The 22,344-nt window shown below is 46.3% G+C and overlaps 1 protein-coding gene across 4 annotated transcripts in view; it reads right to left on the bottom strand.

Moving 5' to 3' along the window:
* The window catches only part of TNRC6A (trinucleotide repeat containing adaptor 6A), a 47,356-nt gene extending 29,107 nt beyond the window's left edge, over positions 1 to 18,249 (bottom strand). For 2 of the 4 annotated variants that reach the window (XM_065684935.1, XM_065684937.1), the window contains exons 1-5: positions 18,070 to 18,249; positions 17,427 to 17,474; positions 15,031 to 15,066; positions 5,394 to 5,484; positions 2,763 to 2,784 (exon numbers count right to left, since the gene is read on the bottom strand). In XM_065684935.1, coding sequence (XP_065541007.1) covers positions 2,763 to 2,784; positions 5,394 to 5,484; positions 15,031 to 15,066; positions 17,427 to 17,474; positions 18,070 to 18,074 — 202 coding nt within the window. In that variant the 5' untranslated portion in view covers positions 18,075 to 18,249. Of the gene's footprint in view, positions 1 to 2,762; positions 2,785 to 5,393; positions 5,485 to 15,030; positions 15,067 to 17,426; positions 17,504 to 18,069 lie in introns of those variants that run through there. The other 2 variants (XM_065684936.1, XM_065684934.1) reach the window with 2 other exon arrangements.
* Positions 18,250 to 22,344: the final 4,095 nt, after the last annotated feature.

Genomic DNA, 22,344 nt, shown 5'->3' with positions numbered 1-22,344 from the left:
AATTGAGCATAAATGGACTGATTTGTCCATCTTTAATAGCACTGACATTAAACACAGCAAAAATATCCTGCTGTGGTAGAAGGAATACCACAACACTTGTCAGTTCTGCAGTATTCTCCTCAAATAAGGCCCTTCAAATGATGCTTATTTTTTCCCCAAAGGCCTGGTACTGGGGCACTCAGAGGGCACTTGTTGAGTGTGAATGTGTTGTGCCAGCTGCTGCACAAACAAACCTTCACTTGGCAGCTAAGCTATACACTAACTCCTATGAACTGCCTCTTTTCCTTTAATACAGCCAGACATGTAAAACTAGACGGGTTGGACCATCTGAAATCCACAGGAATGACATACATGCATTTTTAATGACAATACTACAGTATTAAAACATTCCTTGTACCAGAAACATCTGGATCAGCATCATCTTCATTACGTCCGTCCCTAATCCTGAACAGGAAAAAAATCAGCACTACTAACTTCCTCGGAAGGCAGTCTTAGTGCTTTACATGACCACAGGTACCTACCTTCAGCTGTTAAACAGCAACTTCTACCTTCGCTAAAGCAACATTTTGGAGCCTCCCGAACTACGCTTAAACCCAAGAAATAACCAACTACCCGCGCCACTTAACCGGCTCCTTCCTGAAAGAAGGAACATAAGTGTGAATTATTTAGAGATCCCATACTCTGCTATTTTATCTTCAGCTCATGCACAGAATGAATTATTTAAGACATTAACGTGATGGAAACTTGGAAACTAATGAAACATTCATTTGCATCCTGAACACAAGCAGGCAGAACCAACGATGCCACGAAAGCGCTTTGTGCAAGGTAACCACGAATTTTGTTCCTACAGAAACTGTTGCACGAAGTCCTCTGTCTGAACCCCCTCATGTCCCCTCTGCTTCAGGACAGCCAGCGTGTGTGTGTGTCTCTGACAGCTCCACATTCCTGGTGAACTTCCCGAAATACCCTGTTAATAGTAAGAATGTAACACTAAAGCTGGAACTTAACACTTCCTCAGTAACCATCAGGCTCCAAGGAGAAAATGAACAGAACATAATAAAAAGACTGTCTATGCTTCAGGAGAATCAGTTTTCACCCAACCAGGTACCTCAGGGCAGGATTTGTGCCCTCCTGCTATTTTTAGCCATGCTGTGATGCCAGGATGCCAGCGCAGCACAAGTCCACAGGTCAAATGTTCATTCAAAATGGACCTTATTATTTACACTCTAAGCGTTTCACCACTTTCTTCTTCGCTATCTTTTCAGATATATTTTATTGCTTCAGAGTAAAACCAAACACTTTGACAATTCTTTATTTACATCTGGCATATTATCTTGGAAGCTTTATGGCAGGAATGTGCAGGAGAAAACAATCGCTCAGCCTGTACCACAAGTGTAATTCCATGCACTGTTTGAAAAAGGGTGCTTTAAAAAACAGGCAAAGCGTATTTGTTGATTACAATACTCTTTCAGCAGTTTTATTAAGCATTCATACAAAGACACACACAGAATTCCCAACTGGTTTCAGTGACTGGACCCAGGCTGGAAGGGCAGGACCCACACTCAGCCCTGTGAAACCCAGAGCATGGCTGCACATCTGGAACTTGGGCTCTCATCACCAGCACTGGTGCAGCTCTCACCACCTCAAGTGATCACTACTCACAGTGAAAGCACCATCCTCCTCCTCACAAAGCAACCCGAGACACGAACCCAGGCTGCCCTCACTCCCTCCTCAGAGCCTTGGCACACACCAAAAACCTGCTGCTCCTCCTCTTATCTATTTTCTTTTCCCATTTAAACAGGCACTAAAGTATACATTGCACTTAAATAAACGAGACAAAACCATGCCTCCTGATAGCTGTAATTGCGCTGCAGCCCTCAGCGGGAGCATCAGTGCATTTTGTATGTGAGGAACCTGCCTCCTCCATTCCAACCTCATGTGAACGAGGATGCTGCTTCAAAGGCACACCTCAGTAATGGCCACTTCCATTTGTTTCTCTGCTCTTCCCAAGCACAGTATGTCCTCAACCATTTTACTACCTTCATGCCAGAACAGCACTTCAAACACCTTTTGATTTTCCAGCAGTAATTGCATCTCTGCCAAGCAGGGCTTCTGAGCTCCTGCTTCTACCACTGCTCCAGTGAGTAGTAAATTAAAGCCAATGTTCCCCGAAAACAGGGATGCAGCAAGCACTCCACATGAACACCTAAGCAATTACTGTCCACTTCCCAACTAACAGGTTAAGAGCTAGAGTTAAAGAGCAAGTGAAAAGAATCCCTCTTCGCCTTCTCTGGAGGCCAGCTGGAATGGGGATCTGCATAAACCGCACAAACATTCAGAGTAACTGTGGCATTCTCAGCCTGCCACCAAACATCGGAATTACAGCTTCCAGATATGGTCATTGTGATCATTCTGGCAGGATGAACCCTCCACATGCAATAGCTGGTTACGGCCAGATATATCCATTACTTGTCTATCAAAAAAGGGGGAGGCAGAAAGCAAATAAAAGAACTCAAGGTATTATGTATATGCCTGGTGCTGCCCAAGTAACAGAGCATGGAAACCAGGAAGAACAGAACAGTCCAATCCCTGCAGTACACCCTTGGTCACTACTCTTCTGTGGTCACTGAAATAGTACAACCAAAGTTTCAAGAAGCCCATCATTCAGTTGTGATAAGAGCTTTTGGGTGACCCATCTGATTCAACATATTTAACAATGAAGGAATAACACAGAGAATAGAAATAACTGTAAAGTAACTTACCTTTGATTTTTTGTTCAATGGCCTAGAACAAGAAAAGAGAAGTGTCAGTGATGTGTGCAGATAAAACCCCTGTATGCACATGCCGCTTCATAAAGCAACATTAGCTTCTGATTCCCCTCTTTTAACATGTTTTAGAGTTATTTAATTATCTACTTCAGAAGTGTCTCTAACCACACCATGCCTATTATTCTTCATGCCTAGAAAGCTGTTTAAATGTTATAGAAGACAAAATTAATTTGAAAGATAAGTACATGAAACAGACTGCATTAAACTTGCAAATGAAGATGTTTTGAGCGAGTTAAAAACTGTGCCTGGAAGCAAAGAACTGCCACCACTTTTATTGCAGAGGGAGGGGCTAGACATGTAAAGAAGAAAGGAAATGCAAAGACTTTCCAAGTCATTTTCAAGACTCAACCGGTTACACCAACTGCCAACATTACAGATCTGTTTGACTAAAATGGCAATTAAAAATCACAGGATAAATACAGAGAGAAACACATCTGGCATGGAAGCACACCTTAACTGCAAGGGTTTAACTATAAACCAGCAAAACTGAGTTCTCAAAAGCACAGCTCATAGTTCTCCCTACCTGCAACTAGAGTTTTCTTAATTATCACTATTAAAATGCACTATTGCCAAAGCACAACGAGATTTAATTGGATATGGTCACTCTGGTAGCTGTATACAGCCCATTTTAATTATGGTACCACATATATTCATAGGAGGCAATAAATTTGCCATAATACTTAAGCTATGATTGTCTATAATTGAAACCGTGAGGAGAAAGGAGCCCGTGCGAGTGCAATAGAGATTTACTGATCCACTGATCTAATCTGAGTCTTGGCCAGGTTCAGACACTAGCACTGGTAGGGCTGACGAATGAAACACTCTTAACAGCTCTCCAGTGCCACAGCCTCACTTCTCCTAGGGAAACCAAGAGAGCATTAAACCCCCCATCTCAGCTTCTTTAGCTGACAAAGGCAAGTATACAGACAGAAATTGTAGCTGTACCGTCCAGAAGTTCAAAATCTGGCCTCTTGCTCCCACGAAACCCTGAGCAGAAGCTTTTCAGGTTTCTTATTTATGCTCTTTGCTAAAAATAGCTGCAGATGGAGACCCTGCAAAGCCTCTGAAGAACTCCACTTACTGCAGCGCATCAGCCACCAAGCTAGGAAACCAAACCAGGGCTAACGCTTGCACCAGTGTTACCAAGCCCCCACCCTGCTTCAGTTTCAGTTTTGCCCATTTTACCCTATTACGCTGCCTCCAACACCACTGCCCGTATCCCCATCTGCCAGAAGGCAGCTCCTGTGCTTGGGGCCTCATATAACGCACCACAACTCCTCATCACACTCTGCTCGACAGATCTGGTTCAAAACTGTATTTTGAAGGCTTGGGAAGTTTGTGTATGCATTTCAGCTCCTGGGTGTTGTATGCATAGCAGCTGGCTTTGAACCAAGTGTCCAAACCCCATTTGTATACTGTCATAAAAAGGAGACTGGAATACAGCAGCCGATGTCCCACAGAAGCTGCTCAGCATCAGGATGTAAGTGCAGAGCATGCCTTCTCCAGGTCAACTATGACACCTGTGTGACTGCTGCTGCTGTTCTAGTATGCCTTTTAGTTCAAATTATCATAAAACTACAGAATATATAAACTCAAGTACTGGCTTTCTCTTCCACAGCACAATCACATGATGTCCCTTCAGCTCTTGCCATGCCCATGTGCATGTTTAGAGCTTACCCTGGAGAGCTGGTAACCTCCTCCCCTCCCCAGCTCTGACTTCAGAGCCAACTCACTGACCCATGAACAGCAACATGAGACAACCTAGAACTTTTCAATCAATTTTTTGCCTTTTCTGACCCTCCACAGCACCCAAAGAGATGAGTGGAACAGAAAAGGTCACATTCCAAAATACACCAGAACTTGGTCACAGTAAAACGCTTTAAAAGGCTTTGCTGGAGAGTCTGCAGTCGAGAACACAAAGCAGGACGTTCTTAAGGGACACAGCCTGCTAAGCAGGCTCCCTCTGCTCCCACCTGAAACGGACACGTTTACAGACACATTTACAAGCTCCTCTCAAGCTCAGGGTCAATATGAAGAATCAATGGCCATGATGAGTATCTTGACCATAAACAGGACTCTGAAGCATTTACTCTGAAGCGTTTCTGTGATGTTTCCATCCCAATACACCTCTGCTGTCAATATTTTCATTTTTATCCACCTTCCTTCATACAAACTGTCTTATGACGCATGTTTCCATATGGAAGGATAAGAATATATAGTAAAGGAAGGACGCAGCTGAAAGTCAGCATCTTAAAAAAGAGCTAATTTTATTCTACTAATAAATGCATTAACGTTGAGGAAGTTTTTAAACATGAAACCACTTCAACTGGCCATCAGGAAAAAGAATGCTCATCTCAGAACATTCAACCTCTGAAATGGATCACAAAGCCAATAAACACGTTCAATGTATCAGTTACCACTAAATAACTGACAGTACATTTGAAGCTTAGAACATTAAATTAAACAGAAAACACTTCTGAATAACCACAGCTGACCCAGTATTTACCAGTGATGAAACTAAAGTAACCCAGAAGCTGGGGGGTTATCTTTGAATGTCCAACATACCTTTTTTTGAGCAGCTTCCTTCTTCTTCTTGTCTTCTTTTCTCTTTTTCCTTTCTTCCATCAACTGTTCTTCCTCTTCTTGCACAAAATCCCTGAACCACATAGTTTGTAATTAACTTTCCCAAAATACAATCTGTACACACTTACATTCATTTTAGAACAATTATTTCACAGTGACACAAAAGGACAGGGGAATTCTACTTCTAATTGGATAATATTTCTATAGGGACTGTGCAAACCACAAGTGACACAACGTGAAGAGCAGCTGCAGTGTCAGGGTACGTGTAAGAGTTTCTTTTTCCAAAAGTTACAATGAAGGCTCAGTCATGAATCCCATTCAAAAGGCAGCACAAATTCAGATGTAGGTTAATCCCTGCCTGCTATTGTGCATTGCTATGACTGAGCACACACGTCACGGCTCACCCTGCCAGGCAATGGGGTTCCCTGCAGCCACACAGACCCTTTGGTGCTGCCCCCACTGCCTGGACACCCATCAGCTCCCTGATCCCAAGCACCACCTCTGCCAAGAAACACCCCCTGTGTGCACTGTATGCGTGGCACTGCTGACATGAAGCACACATGAGCTAGATGGCACATGAGCTGAAGAGCATGGGCACACCAGAGCTGTCAACAGCAGAGCAATTCTGGAGCGCCTTAAACAAGTAGCAAAACCATAACTTGACAAAAGTGAAAACAAACCCCATGGCATTAATCTGAATTCAGTTAATACAAGGTTTTACCTGCTAGAACGGAAGGTTTAGCAGCAACAGCACTCTGTGGATTGCACTGTTTAAAAACAGACTTCAGCCAAGGCAAGACGAAAGGCAGGACATGGGGAGTATAAAAAGCAGGAAGAACTGCAGAAGTGCAAGCACACTTGAAGGCATCAGGGACTGAAGGGACTAAGATGTGACACAAATGTCAGGATAATGAAAACAAGCTTTTCTTTAAGGCCATGCTTGGAGAAGTACAGGGATTCTTGGTAAGAATGAGGACATGACCAACAGAACAGACTGCAGTCATGGGCAGGCACAGAAGCATCGGGGCTAATGGTGCAAAGAGCTCGTGACAATATGAATGTGCAAGTGAAGATCGGTTGTGTTGTACATGTGTCCTGGGTTGAGCAGCAGCAGTCATTTTTCTCCTTCTTAGGAGCTAGTACAGTGCTGTGTTTTGATCTTTTGGCCTTGGAACAGTGGTGATAACGCCTATGTTTTCAGTTGCTGCTCGAATGTTTGGTCTGGCCAAGGACTTTCTGAGCCTCATGCTCTGCCAGGGAGGAGGGGAGGCCGGGAGGAAGCAGAGACAGGATACCTGACCCAAACTAGCCAAAGAGGTATTCCATACCACAGCACGTCATGCCCAGGAGGTAACTTAGAGTGACCCGGAAGGGGTAGAGGGACTGCAGGGTTGGAGGAGGTATCGGTCGGTGCTTGGCTGGGGGGAGTGGGGTGAGTTATTGGTCGGCTGGTGTTGAGGTGTTGTATTCTTTCCTCTTGTTATTTCCTTTAGCACTATTATTATTGGTGGTAGCAGTAGTGATTTGTGTTATACCTTAGTTACTAAACTGTTCTTATCTCAACCTGTGGGAGTTGCATTCTTTTTGATTCTCCTCTCCGTCCCTCCAGAAGCAGGGGGAGGGCAAGAAGGGGGGGAGTGAGTAAAAGAGCTTTGTGGTTGGGTTTAAACCACGACAACATGAGAATAAAACCAACTGCTCACAGAAAGGACGATTCTGAAGTTTAGGAAGTAACACTAAAGCTGGATATAAACATCAAACAGTGGTGGCAGTTAGCTTTTGCTACAGCACGATAACAGGGAGAGAGAACATACAGCTACTTAAGCATCTGAGACTTGGATAACAAAGCCTTCCTGTAGACTAGAAAGCCTACCTGCAAGACAATTCTCTGCCCTTTCAGGGTCAGGAATATTTCTGAGTTCAAAGCTCGGAAGCTGTTGCCTCACCAATGCTGACCATACAGTCGGGTGATGAGATTTGAAGAACAGGCTGAAGATGTTTTTCAGACCTCTTTCTGCAGCATATGTCTAGGGTATAACACACATCCCTCCCATGTCCTGAATCTCAACATGAGCTCCACTGCACATCCACCCTTTCACTGGGCAAACCGCTTCTTCACACTAATCCTAATTTCTGTGATACTCTGAGTGGGATGTGGGAACAAATTCCATACGTGTTGAGTAAGTTAAGGAAGAAGATATCAAGTTTACTCTTTGAATAACCTTCAAAGATCAGCACAAGTCCTCTGTTTTAAAGGAACACTTCACATGGAGCTGCTGTTCTTCCAATCTGTGCACACTCTATCCCATCAGCTGCAGCTCAAGTAACAGGAGGTGCTCGGATTCAAAGCTGCTGTGGAGATCTCTGGGCGGCAAAACTGTTCAGAGACATGGAGGTGATTTACTGTGGCAAAAGAAAAGGCCAAGAAACAACTGCTGGAAGGGAATGAACACCCCTGTTTGTGACAAGTGGTCCTGTCTGGTGTCTATCTTCAGAATTCAGCTCTGCACATGAAAAGCACTGCTTTTATCTTTGCCAAGATACATCCACACATCAGAAGCAAAGCCAATTGAATACAGTAAAACCCAAGACACTCCGCAAATATTAGGACTTTCATTACTTATTTAGCTATATAAGTAATTGGTGAATTCTACTTTTAAGACAGCTCAAGTCCCTTTTAAAATGAGTGCAAGTGCAGGCATCACTCTGGTTTGGTTTTGCCTTTTCTCATTTTTGGTTTTTAAACCCACATGTGCCTCCCAGGTGCCTGGCTCCACTGGGACAAATCCACGCCACCGCCTCCCTTTTTAATTAGACAGAAGCTTCTTTCAGCACGTGCCTTCCGCTGCAGTGGTGTCAGTGTAAGCGATACTCAACAGCAGCTCAGCAGGTCTCCTCCTTACAGCAGCTCAGCACACTCTGCACTCTGTAACACTGCCATGCCCTGGGAAGAGAATGTACCCCCCTTCCTGCTGCCCACCTGAGCTCTACCTTTAAACTCTGAGCCTGTTCTTTTGCCCATTGTGTGATTCTTCAGCATGAAAAGTGGTTCCCCTCCCGCTAAGGTCAATGCTGTAATAACGATACTTGTATTTGAATGTCAAGTTGTGGCCACTTGGCTATTATTAATAGCGGTTTCAAACGAGAAGAGCTGTGGCAGTATTTTCACATGACATTCACTGTGGAAGAAAAGAGCTAGCAACATGTAAATTATTTATAGGGCACAGAAACTTCTGAGACTATTAATGTGAGCACACCAGGAAAAAAAACTCAGGACTGCATTTTGGGTAAGTGACCAAAGCAGTTTTCTCCAATCTATTTTTATTACTACTAATACTGCCAGACAGCAGCTATGCTTTATCTGGATGGCAAAAATCAATTTGTCTGGGGGGAGGAAGGTTTCGTATTCCCAAACCAAGTATTTCTTAATTAGAAATCTCTTTTCTGACTTCTCTCTGTAAACAGTCTTTGGAACACTGTTACATGTGTCTGTAGAGCAACTCACACAAACAAGGATCAGTTTTCATCCCCACCTGTTGAAATCTTTGCTCTCACTGCAACTCCGATTTCATCCTCTACTGGTTTCTTTTCCCAGTGCTCCCTTCTGTTGGAATAACACTGATCTCATATACATCCAGCATCCTTTTTCTCCTCTCCCACTCTTAGGGTGACTTCTAAGTGCCCATCAGCCCATGCTATGTGTCACCAGATGCAGCCTGTCACTGCAGACATTTACCAGAGGAAGAGCTGTAGCGTACTCTGACCATGAGCAGTCAAACACCACCCAACTCCTTCACCCTGCATACCCAGATCAGCAGAGCACGGCTCCCAAGAGTTTCCACAGATCAGATGCTGTCTTTTAAGATTCTCTAATACCAGAGAGCAAGCATTAGTTAGTTCTTTTTAAAAGGAATTACTGCTGATGCTTTTAGGTTTGCAAAAAAGAAAAAACACCGCCACCCTAAAAATGTTATTTCTGAGCCCCCTCTACTTCAGTTGCACTGAAAGTCACAAACCATCACATACACTGTGGCTGTTTGGCGTTTGATCACAGTTTCATCACCCAGCTGCAACCAGTCTCACTGGAAATGCAGTGCTGCATTTGCAATTAGGGCTCAGAAATTATTTCATGGACAACTATGAGGTTATTCACGTACCCACAGAACACAGTCACAGTCGGCCAGTTTCATTTAAAGCAACCCCCTGGATGCTTTACAAAGCTGAGGTAATGATTAGCCTGCAGTGACACGTGTGCTCTGTAAAGGTGATGCAGAAGCCAGCTTTGTCCATCCTGCCACCTTCCCATGACATCCGCTTTCCCAAGAGGAGGGAGCATGCTGTGACCCAGAGTCATTGTTGTGCAGCATCAGCCTCTTCTGGCCACTCTCCTTCCTGGGGTCCCCCATCCCCAGGTCTCCCCAGCACTGGCTGTGCATGTCTGACGGGAGGCAGTGTCCAAGGCCAGGCTGGACGGGGCTTGGAGAGACCTGCTCTAGTGGAAGGTGTCCCTGCCCACAGCAGGGGGTTGGAAGTGGGTGAGCTTTAAGGTCCCTTCAATCCCAACCATCCTACAAGCCTATGAGGTGCACCAATGCTGCAGGGTGGTACATTGCTTAGGATTGCGGATGGGAACAAAACTTCCAGGGGTCCTAATAACCTAAGATTTCTAGGAGATAAGAAAGCCACTGGTGCTTTGCCTTGTGTGACAACTTTTCGTATGTCACATTCAAAAGGAACGTGAACTGAATACACGAACTGAAAAACCATTCCGTGTTTAGAAGCAAGCTGTAGCACTTTCAAGACCAAGCAGAATGCAAAGTGGCATTTCACAGGAAAAAAAAAAGTAACTCATCAATCCTGCTGCAGCCACATCAACAAGATTAGGTTTTATTTTTGGAATACAGATGCTAACACTAACACACCAAGGTCTCTGGAATATTCTAGCACAGCATCAGCTTTTTGTTCCCACACAGGAGCTATAAAACTCCTAAATGATGACACCATGATCATTCTGTTTTCATGTATTTAAGAAAAACAGCTTTCAGATTACAAAGCCACGTTAGAACACATTGAAAACCTCTGTGATGACTATCAGAACCTTGGCAACACTTGAAAAAACATTATCCACCTACAGTCCATGACACGTTTTTAAGAGTATTAGATGATCATTGTAATGTTAATTCTCAGTGACTGGAAAACAAAACTAACCCAACTGTACAGTTAAATAACAACAGTAACAGGCTTACTGCCCCTGCTCCTCATAGGAAATGGAATCTCTCCAGGGGGGCAGCCCTATTCCCACCACCCTCCTACACAAACATAAACCTGAGATACAAATCCAGGTTCACCTATTAAGTCATCACATCTGAAGCAGAGCTCCTGCATCGCCATCTCTGACAGCTGAAGGCGCACACTCCCTTTATTCTTGCTAACACATTAACACAGGCCCTCAACAGACAGCAAATGATGGTATTTATGCCTCAGATTCCAGAACCCATTAGAACACACCACAAACAAGCTACATTTTTAATGCTACTCCTTGAGAAACACAAGTGCTATGCAGTGTTTCCCATTTATCAACCGAGGCTTTAATAGCCACCTTTTCCCGCTGTATTATTCTTTGTGTACAAACTATCAGCAGCTTCATGTTATTTTATAGCACATAACAGAAACACTGCAGGAATCTGGTCTCACAGTAACAAGACAAAGCCAGAAAGCGAGCAAGTTCTTTTGCTGGGCTTTGCCCTACATACGGGTGGGTTTAATCCATCCCCCTGTGTCAGAGGTGTCTGTCACAGCACGCTCGGTCCATCAGCTGGCCAAATGAAAAGCAACAACTGAGAACTGAGTTTGGATTTATGAGATGAAGATATAAACAGACCTCTGCTATCCCCCATCAGCCGCCCAACTTTCACTGAAACACATGCACGGGGAGTTTCCTTTTCCTCCTGTATAGCTGGATTGGCTTGCTCAAGGTTAAATGGTCTTAGCAGAAACGCAAACCCTATTTTTCATTTTAGATCAACTGAAAATTAAATACCTCATCATAAGAAATGCACATCTGAGGCTGGAGCAGAGGCCTGGGCTTTAAACAGCTTAACTTGAAAAGGGCTTTATGTTCAAGCGACACCGAATGAAAATGGATCTAGATCTCAGGAGAGGCTGCACATCAATGGCTCTGAGAGGATACAAGCAGAACCTGCCAGAATCTGCCTAACTTCAAACAGAGGGAGCATCAGATAAATATTTACTGTTATTTACTGAAAAATGCCTTTTCTCCAGGTGTGCACCTCAGCACAAATCTTGTTTGTGTACATGGAAAAAAACCAACAAGCTACCAAAACACCTTCCTCAACTAACCCATTAAAGTAAGTATTGTCACCTTCTAGACCAGTATCATTCTGGCAGGACAGAGTGATCCTGGTAATCTTTGACAGCAAGTCTCCCCCTCCATCACCATCACAATTGTGTGCCGTTAAACAAGAGCAGCCACATTGTGACTTCCACAGCCAGCACTCCTCCAGCTCTCCTCACGCCTCCTGTGTCTCAGGTTTTGATGATGCTAGCTTTATGAACGGCTTGCTTTGTTATTTGGCTTGTGAACTGGAAAAAAGCTGTAACCTCACCGTGTAAACATTTCAGGTAACATTTATAGCAAATCATATTTCACTTATTGATTCTTGGAAAAAAAAGTTCTATTCATCTTTAATTTGAAAAGCGCCAGCTTGGCTTTGTAAAAAATACCTGGGCTGAACTAGACATATTTAACCTCTATTCCTACATTATGGAGGAGGAGAATCCAGGATACCCCTATTTTCCTCAAAGACTTGCTGAAGATGTGGTAATTACTGTCTGTGCAGCATGTTATCTTCTGCTATAATATACAAAAGGGAAACATGTTATGCCACAATAAAATTACAATTCCAGTCACCTCGCTGAGGAAATTACAGTTATGAGCAGGATTCTGACACAAACTAAGCCCTAAGACACAGCACTACATTATTACAACCTGAACTCAGTATTCATCTCTGAGTGAAAGCGCGTGAGTTGCACACAGCAAACTCCAGCACCAAAATAAACCAGGCTGCCATCCACAGTGAACACATTACCTGGTGCTCCCCAAACCAGAACCACCCACACAACAGCACTGTGCTTTCTGGATTCTGCAGGCTGGCACTAACTGCTAGCTCTGCCCCCCACAAACGCTGCTCAAGCTGCCGGCAGCATTCCAGATGCTCACACAAACAGCATTTTCTGGCCAGACACCCTCAAACCCCCTCCAAACCCACACCACCCCACAAGACGATGCTAGCGCGGTTTAAAGACGCTGCTTCCATCTCAACAAGTGCTTTTAGAAGCCTTGAGGCTGTGAAGCGGTTCTTCCAGACGTATGTCTGCAGTGGGTCTCCTCTGAAGCACCCTGAAGGCTGCAGACACACTGGGGTCTGGTGTCATTGCAATGTCCCTGCATGCTGAGCAGACAAGGGATCACTGGTCATGGGTCTCACAGGGGAACTGCTTTGCCGTGGGCAAAGAGCAGTGAAACCAGAAGCCAGCCTCTCAGCAGCCTTTGTTCTAACTGAACCTGAAAAGGTAACTAAAAGGTTTTATCTTCTGCCCAGATACTACATGGAGTAAGTGCAAAAGTAAGAATCAGAAGTGATTATACACTGGGGTTTTGAAAGCACTCTAAAAGCTTCTAGTGACAAATATAAAACAGGAATTTTTGGGGAAGGAAACAAATTCTTTCCCCCATTTGCTGCTCTTTTTGTTACACATGAACTTGCCATGCTACAGGTGCAACACTGCCAGATAGCTGCATTTAAGTGTCTGGCACTGAAAGATCCTTCACAATTCTGCGAAGACAGTAAAGACAGATGGATGCACACATGCTGCTACCTATTCAACCTGTGTGTGACATTCCACACTGACTGTCCAACATTGCTGAGGCTTTATGTTTTGATAATATTTCTGTATTCTGACCTACAAGTTCCCTAATCCTTATTTTTTAAATTATGCAATTACACACATGCCAATAAAAATGATTTCTTTTTCTGTTAAACCCCCAACAGCTTTTCTGCTAAACCATCATTATACAAGAATTAACTGTAAAATGTGGATTTTGATTAAAAATGGAACCTCCATGTCCTCTGCCAGCGCTTCCCACAAAATAGCAAACAGAGCACTCTCCAAGTGGATGGAATAGAAACCAGTGCTTTGAAGTTAACAAAGAAACAAAACCAACAAACCCCACCAGTGCCTTAAATGGAAAGGCTCTGGCAACCAAAACCACTCAGTGTTTAACACAGGAGCAAAGGAAGCCTCAGGCACCAATAACAAAACAAAACCACTTTACACAAGTGCCTGTGTTGTTCTTTCCAGCTATTAACATATAGAAGAGGTGCTGCCAAGCTAAAAATTGAAACAATTACTCCAGTGAATAATTAATTCATGTTTGTCAGCTACTTTCTGTTCTGCTTTTAGTACCTCAGTCTTTAAATTATCACCCTAAAAGTGATCGAATTCTGACTACCAGATCTCCCTCTACCAATTGCTTGAACACACTCACCTCTCCCACTCTGCTAACACGGGAGCTGCTCACCAGAACTAACTCCAAACTACAAGCACTGTAAATGCACCACAGCTCCGGAGTAGGATTTCTGTTACAGTTTCACCCTGAAGTTTCGGCAAAGACGTTCACTGCCACACACACATATAAAAGACAAATATCTCTCCCAAGAAGTTTATGATCTAAATACGTAAGGCATCAGTAGCAGCAATAAACAATCCCTATCTTCACTTAACAAATGGGGAACCGAAGGAGACAGATTAAACTGCTTCTCCATAATCACACTGGTCACACTGGGTATCTGTAACAGATGCACAAACCCAAAGGACTGTTCAAGTCCAGCATCTTAACTGTAAGACCACGCATACTCCAGACGGCTTCAGTTTTATTAGCACACCATCAAGTATATGGCACAACGGCCTTGCTGTAAGCCTAGGAAAACAGAAGGTAAAATGCAAGTTACCTGATGGGGACAACCTGATGATTTTGCATGAGCCGAAAAAGTGTGCGGAGAGGAGAAAGTAATGTTTGATTTTGCCCAAGTATCACTAAAACTCTTGAGAAGTATGAACAGATGCTGTCTCTTTGCAGCCAACATTTCCCAGTTGCTGAAGTCTTCCATAAGAAGTTTATTAGGAAAAAAAACCCCAACAGAAATCCAAGAGCTTAAATATCAACAGACACAACTCCATTTCTCACTCTTTCTCTATGCCTCTGTCACTGAGCCATCTCATCGGTTTCCTGCAGCGCACAAGGAAAGCCTCATGGAAATATGGTGGTTATTGAACATGGAAGAGTAAACCAAATAAATTGTACAGTAAGAACTTAGGAGATGGATGGAAACTAGAGGTATGCATGGTTTTAGGCAAAAACCTTTCTCTCCCAGGACATGGGCAGCCTGCAACCAATGCAGATGGAACCTCTGAAGCAGAAACACAGGTGAATGAAAGCAGTGGGTGAATCTTCCCTATGATTTGCATGCGTGTGAAGTGAGAGTCAAAACCCTGGGTTTGGGGAAAAAAATACTGTAAACGTATTTCAGATATTTACCTTCTCTCAGTTCCACATAAATGAGGCAGGAAAGCCCTGTTTACCAAACAGAAGTCAACAGTTAGGTCTTTAGTCATAAGAACTAAATGGTGATTTTTACTGGTCCTGGTTTTGATCAAATGTAGCTCTTGCATTTCTCCAGTCAGTAACAGACAGCTCTCATCCAGCACGAGACTGAACAGGTGACATTTAACTCTTAAACAGGACACAAGACAGAGTGCAACAGATTCGTCTGAATTACTGATGCAAATCGTGCACTCCGCTTATTTCTGCGACCAAGAATATTTGCACAGGACCAGGCATGTAGGCATTTAAAAGAGAACACAGACCAAACGTAGATTCTTCTCCAAAAGGCCAAACAAGGCAAATTGCTAATCCCGAGTTTAAAGCAGTAATCACTGCGACTGGATAAGCAAGCTCTGGCAAAATCTAGAACACTTGTCCTATCGCAAACCCACAGTCCAGGCCAATATTCCCAGTAAGATAAAAGAAGGATATTTACTACCCATCAGTTTAGAAGCACAGACTCCAAAGGTGACTTCAGCATGTCCATGAAGCCACACCAACGTTCCCTGGAGCTTACAGTCTATATATATACCCTGCAGTTTTAGATTAAGAACAACTGTAGCATGGGTCTATTTGCCTTTCCCAGGAAAAGCTATTTGCTCTCTCACAATTTGACTGGGTCACTGCAAATTTAATAAGATCGTAAATAATGACATTAGAGAAAGAATGAGGGCTATCTGTTGAGTTCTACAACTGGAACACTATTAATCAGGCTATCCAGAGCAGGCAGGCCACAGTTTTATCAGCCTGTGTGCTCACATGGTGGAAACTCCCTCCCTGAACATAAGCAGGTTTCTGAAAACAACCGGTGTATTAATGTTAACTTGAAACTAGCTCTTTTAAACACATGAAACATCCACCTCTGTGTCAGGAAACACACAGACCATTCCAGAGCAGAGCTCAGTGAACCTTGCTCTGTCCCCATGCCCCAGCAAGTGCTGAGCTGCAGCAGTTCTATGGGTCACTTTCCCTTCTGTCGCTACCTGTCACGTCTGCCAGCGTGCCCAGAGGCCTCTCTTAAGGTCAGAAAACTGTGAAGAACTACCAACTTACTAAGACTTCATTCGAGTATTGTTTTGTTAGCACTCTGTCCATCCCAAAATCGCTCCTGGCATCACGGCCACACCAAGCGCTTCCCAGCCCACCAACCATTCCATTTTCTATTTACACAGCATTTTGGTACCTTTTCTTGACAGGTTCCTTCAAGAGCTGCAATTTAAAATCACTCTCTTCAAGTAAATGCCATTTACCAGTGACTTTGACACTACATTTAAAAGCAATATGCTCAGTGTATCTTAAAGATTGTAGGTATTTCAGCAACAAAATGGGAAAAACTAGTTGTGTGTAAGCACAGTACCAAAACCAAGGAAGACACACACTGCCAGCAGGGGAGAGCCAGTCAGTTTTCAGTGTAACCACGAATCAACCTGGACACTGGAGACTGATTAGACATGGCAAATAAGAAAAGGTGCCAGACCCGACTATTCTATCAGTTACACTCAGGTTTCAGCAGATTCCAAACAGCCTCGGTAGAAGGCCCTTTGAAGTTCAGCTGCAAAAGTCCCTTTAGGGTCTGATTGAAAGAGAACACAAAAAGAAAGTAGGACAAAAGTCAAACCCAAAGAATGCAACCAACGGAAAGAGGCAGGTATCTGCAAGGAAGGCACCACACTAAAAATAAACGGTGCACAGGAAGTAACTTCTGAAGTACCAAAGGCATGGATGCTACTGGCACAGAATTCCCAACATAACTCTTACTCCTGAGCTGAGGAACTGAGAAAAGGAGCTGAACAGTCTGCAAAGTTCTCAATCAAGAGTTACGTGCTCATGAGAAACTCGCCATGTTTAACTCCTCATGGAAAAAGAGGCAAAGTGCTAAGAGTTATACGGCAACATGGAGCTTATGGAGCTTAAAGCTTCTTGCCAAAAGCAACTACTTCTGGCCTCCCAATAATATTTACCTGAACTTTATAGAAAAAATCCCCAAACCAAGCAAGCCTTTAATTGAATTCTCAGTTATTGTTGGGTGCCACATGTCAGGACAGAAAAGTAAGTTATTCTTCCCTTCGAAACCCTGCCCTATTAAAGAAACTCTATTCTAGAGCCTGATACTGTTATTATGTAAATAAGGCACGATAAAAAGGTGTTTACAGAATTAAATAAATTGCAGGGATTTCGCTATGCAGCAGAGGACATTTTCAAATTCAGGGTGGTTTTTACTCCTTACAATTAACACGAGATTAAAGCTCCAGATTAAGCCCACAACGATTTCTAGCCCAAGGCCAATTCTTGTTCCAAACTGTAGGAGTGAATACAAATGAGCATCTTACCTGCTTAGTTTTCTTTCGACTTCTTTGGTAGCTTTGGCTTCCAATTCTCTGGAACAGAAAGCGGTGTTGGTTTCCATGTCAACAGTAATGCAGCACGAGGCAAAAAATAAACCAGGAGCGGGGTTAAGGTGCCCTCAGGGCTCCCAGTGCGGGCTCCTCCGGAGCAAACACCAGGCTGCCGAGCACCCCGGGGCTGCTCACCCAGGGGCGGGGAGGCGATGGGGCACGGCCACCACCAGCCACCCATCCTGCGCTGCGCACCCGAGCGCTCGGAGGAGAACAATTCTGCTGCATCACTTTCCCCGAGAACTTGCCCGGCGCCCGCCAGCCCCGGATCGGCGGCCACAAAGCGCTGCCCGCTCCGCGGAGCGAACAATGCAGAGCCCGGCGGGGCAAAGCTCGGCCCCGCAGCGGGGAACCCGCTGCCTCCGGCCGAGCCCCCCGGCCGCGGCCCCTCCCGCCCGGGCGGGCTCCGTGCCCGCAGCCCCGCTCCAAGCCGGGCCGCCGCCCGCCCGCCCCCCCCCGCCGCAGCAGGGCCGCCCCGAGGGGCTCCCCCCGCCGCCCGGCCCCTCCCCACCCGCCGGGCCCCCGCTGCGCCTCGCCTCGCCTCGCCTCGGCCCGGCGGCTCCCGGCCCCGCGGTACCTCATGTATGTAAAGTGCTCGGAGTCCGTCCCGGCGGGGCTGCGGCGCGGGCCCGGGCTGCCGCGGCGGCTCTATGCGGGCGGGGCCCGGCACTGCGGAGCGGGAGGGCCCGGCAGCTGCTGCAGCACCGCCGCCATTTCCTGCCTCCTCACCCGGCCCGGCCCGGCCCCGCCGCACAGGAACCGAAACCCCGCCCCGGGCAGCGCTTCCGGGGCACCGCGCTCGCCCGACATGGCGCCGCAGCAAGCGGCGCTAGCAACGGGGCGAGGCGCCGGGCCTGCCGCTGCGGGGGGACCGGGGCGGGGGGGAGCCGAGCCCCGATCACCGCCACCGGGCCCGGCCCCGCCGAGCGCTGCTCTGGGAGGGTCTGTCCGGAGCCCGCAAGGGCCGCGGCGGCAGCGCCCGGGGACAGGGTGACCCCCGTGGGGCGGGCAGCGGCCGGTGCTGGGGCCCAGCGCACCCCCGGGGCTCCTCCTGGCAGCCGCTGCCCCGCCACCGCAGAGCGGGCACTGCGGGACGGGGACGGGCAGGGGGCAGCGGCGCTTCCGAGCGTCTCTCCCCCTGCACGAGCAGCTCCGTGAGGTGCCGCGCTCTGCGCTGGCAGTAACTGCAGTGGTGCAAAAGACGCGTTAAAGTGCGGGTGACCGGCCCGGGGCCAGCCGGAGCGGTCTCTGCTCCCTCCGCCGGCTTTGTGGGGCGGAGGGAGGGGATGGGGAGGTCTCCAGCGCTTGCAAACCGAGGTAGAACCGAGGTAGATGAGTGTGAGCACACAGCTTGATCCCCGCGGTACACAGAGAGGGGCTAAGGTCACCTCCGCGGAACGGAGAGCGAGGGAGAGCGGAGCCGGGTCCGCGCCGCCGCGCTTGGCTTCGGCAGCGATGTCCCGGTGTCGTGGTTTAAACCCAACCACAAACCTCGTCCACTCACTCCCCCCCTTCTTGCCCTCCTCCTGCTCCTGGAGGGACGGAGAGGAGAATCGAAAAGAATGCAACTCCCACGGGTTGAGATAAGAACAGTTTAGTAACTAAGGTATAACACAAACCACTACTGCTGCCACCAGTAATAATAGTGCTAAAGGAAATAACAAGAGGAAAGAATACAACACCTCAACACCAGCCGACCAATAACTCGCCCCACTCCCCCCAGCCAAGCACCGACCGATACCTCCTCCAACCCTGCAGTCCCACACCCCTTCTGGGTCACTCCAAGTTACATCCTGGGCATGACGTGCTGTGGTATGGATACCTCTTTGGCTAACTTGGGTCAGGTGTCCTGTCTCTGCTTCCTCCCAGCCTCCCCTCCTCCCTGGCAGAGCATGAGGCTCAGAAAGTCCTTGGCCAGACCAAACATTCGAGCAGCATCCGAAAACATCGGCGTTATCACCACTGTTCCCAGGCCAAAAGATCAAAACACAGCACTGTACTAGCTCCTAAGAAGGAGAAAAATGACTGCTGCTGCTCAACCCAGGACACCCGGAAATGAATCTGGAGGAGGCAGAGGAGTGAAAGGGCCGACAGGGAGAAAGGGAGGGGGTTAAGAGCCCCGGTGCGAGGAAGTCGCACGGTGCAGAGCGGCAAGAAAGCGTGTTTTAAGTGCTTTTAACATTTTAAAGTGGTATTACTGGCGTCAATAGGAATGTAGAGCAAGGAGCTTGCTTAGAATATTGCTTTGAAACTCTTGAGTCCATTTAACATACCTGCATTTGAAAACATTATGGCTCGTTTCTGCTTCCGATTTCCAGTGCCTACAGCAAGATGCAGATGTGCAGCAAAGTGATAGTGAGTGACTACAGGTAATGGGTTTCTGCTTAGAAATGGAACTGAGAAGGAGTTAGTGCAGAAAAGTACACCGGTCGTGAGGGTGTATCACACTTGTAGCTACACCTCTGCCAAACAACCTTAGACAAGCTATTGAGCTGTACCAGTCTGGCTGTACGCCGTCTGGCTGCAGGGCTGGGTTCCTCCAGTGCAGAGCTGTTGCTGGGGTGGCTGTTACTGCCCTGAGCTCTAAAGCGCTGGCTCAAAACACCCCAGCAGCCCGCACAGCTGCTCTCCAACGGGTTGATTGTTATTGGAGGTGCTACAGAGCTGCTCAGGAGTTTAATTTGCTTCTCATCTCCCACTATTTGCATGAAAATGAGCATCATCCTGTCAGCTGGATTGCAAGAGCTACTGAGGGAAGGGTGTTTGTTGGCATAGGGAAGTTCTTGGTCTCATTTTGCATCTGGCTTGCACATTGTCACAAGCATTTTCCAGCCCAGTTTCAGCTGGCCTTTACCATTCCTGTTAAAGCTAGTTGAGAAATGAATGCTGTTCTGTTCACCTACAAAATAAATGGATGCTCTGGACAAATGAGCAATCGTCTCTGGAAATCTGCTGCAATATCAACTGTCTTTCTGCCAGCATGAACGGAGCAGGGCATTTTTCAGCTGAAGAGGATCCTACATTATTAAAGATAAGCATTTATGACAACATAGCATAGCCAGTAAGGGTGTTTTTGTCCCCTTCTTGGAGGCTTAATAGTACAGCATGCATGGCTGTGAGCCGAACATGCACATGCTTAAAGTGATTGTATTATCTTTGATGTACTTGAAAGGGCACTGACAATTTAAAACTGGTTTCTCAGCTTCTATTAGTAACTCATAAGTGATTTGGCCCTGTTTATTTTTGTTCATATGAAAAAGTTGGGATTGCCATGTAATAGTGTGTAACTGAAAGTCAGTATTTCCTGACGTGTGATTCAGCTTCCTGTTACCGTTTCATTCACAGCACTTCTGTTTTATCTGTCTAACGGCTTGATGTAGGAGGACTGCCGTTGAGTCTGTCCTCAGTTAAGAAGGCTAATAAATGTTATGTCATTTCGTTAACTGCATTATGCCACTGTCAATAAAATTCATAGTCAAGGTCTGTAGCTTTCTTTATTGTTTTAGATTGTTCTCTAATTTTATTTATGCACATGCCCCTAGCAACTAGACCGCTGCACTGATTGCTTCCATTCTGCCTTGTAAATACTACAGCTGGTTGTACACTGTCAGCAGATCCTTTGCATTTACTAACCCTCTACTACTTACCCCACCGTCTCCTCCTTGCATTCGAGTGGCTCTAAAGCACCGTGGTCATACATGAAATTAGGGATAATGAAACACAACTATTCAGGGGCAAACAACCTGCAGCTGCCAAGGATGGATCTGTGCAGTTACACTTCCACCACTTGGTAAACATGCCCTTCTGGGCAGTGATCCCCAAATGCCTTTACCCAGCAACAGCAGGCTCCATCTGCCCCCCGCCAGCCTGGCACGCACCCGGCTCCTCCCGCCTTCACATCCCCATTAGCTTTTTAATTAGGATTTCCACACAATCGGAGCGAGAGACGGAGCTGTGGGAGGCAGGAAAGGCACTGACGGAAAACAGTTCAAACCGAGCTGGCGCCATTTCAGTGCTTCCCATCCCCTCCACCCTTCCCCTTCGTCTGCAGTTTGCTGTCAGGGCTCCACGCAAAATGAAGGCTTCAGCGTGGAGCTGCAAAGCCGACGCGATGTGAGACGCTTTCTGCCTAGCGTCTGGGGAAAATAAAGCAAGGCGCTGCCTTTTCTCAGGCGACCTGAGAAGGGCAGGCCTGGCAACGTGAGGATTTGCTGTCAATAACCCTTCGCCGCTTGTTCCATTCAGCATCATTGCACAGAATGAAGACGCTGTCATGAGCAAAACAGATTGTTTTCAATATTGCACTTGACTTAAACAATCCAAATGAGCTGATGTGACAGACAAGGGAAAACAGTCTTCTCGCTAACACAGAGCTCTGTGTGCTCCTCTGCTCGCAGGCTCATTTCCTTCTTCATTGTGGAGGCTTCATTTGCAAGATTTAAAAATAGCCCCGGCGATGGGAAGAAGTGGTGATCTAAAGGTACAGAGCAGCAGTGCTTACTCATGAAAGCAATGCCCGCTTAGGAGCTCCGTTAAGTCAACCAGATTCTTTACGTTAGCAAGGAATATCTGGGTCTCTGTAAGATGCTTCATTAGGAGGAAGAAACCCCAAATGACAAAGTTGGAAGTCGCTAACAGACAGCATTCGGCTCACCTTCCAAACAGAGCTAGGAAGCAGCAGCACCTTGGGCTAAGGCTTGTGATTAAACACTCGGTGCCTGCTCCACAGGCTGCGGCAGCAAACAGCCATTAGATCTGTGCTCAGGAGAAGCAGCAGCGCTGCCTTTCCTCCAGGCTCCCTTCCCAGCATTTGCACCCTCACACAGAGTGCTCTGAGCAGGGGACAGCAGGC

Source organism: Lathamus discolor, chromosome 6 (genome assembly GCF_037157495.1).
Source record: "Lathamus discolor isolate bLatDis1 chromosome 6, bLatDis1.hap1, whole genome shotgun sequence".
Lineage (NCBI taxonomy): Eukaryota > Metazoa > Chordata > Aves > Psittaciformes > Psittacidae > Lathamus > Lathamus discolor.
This window is presented reverse-complemented; position numbering and strand designations above follow the sequence as displayed.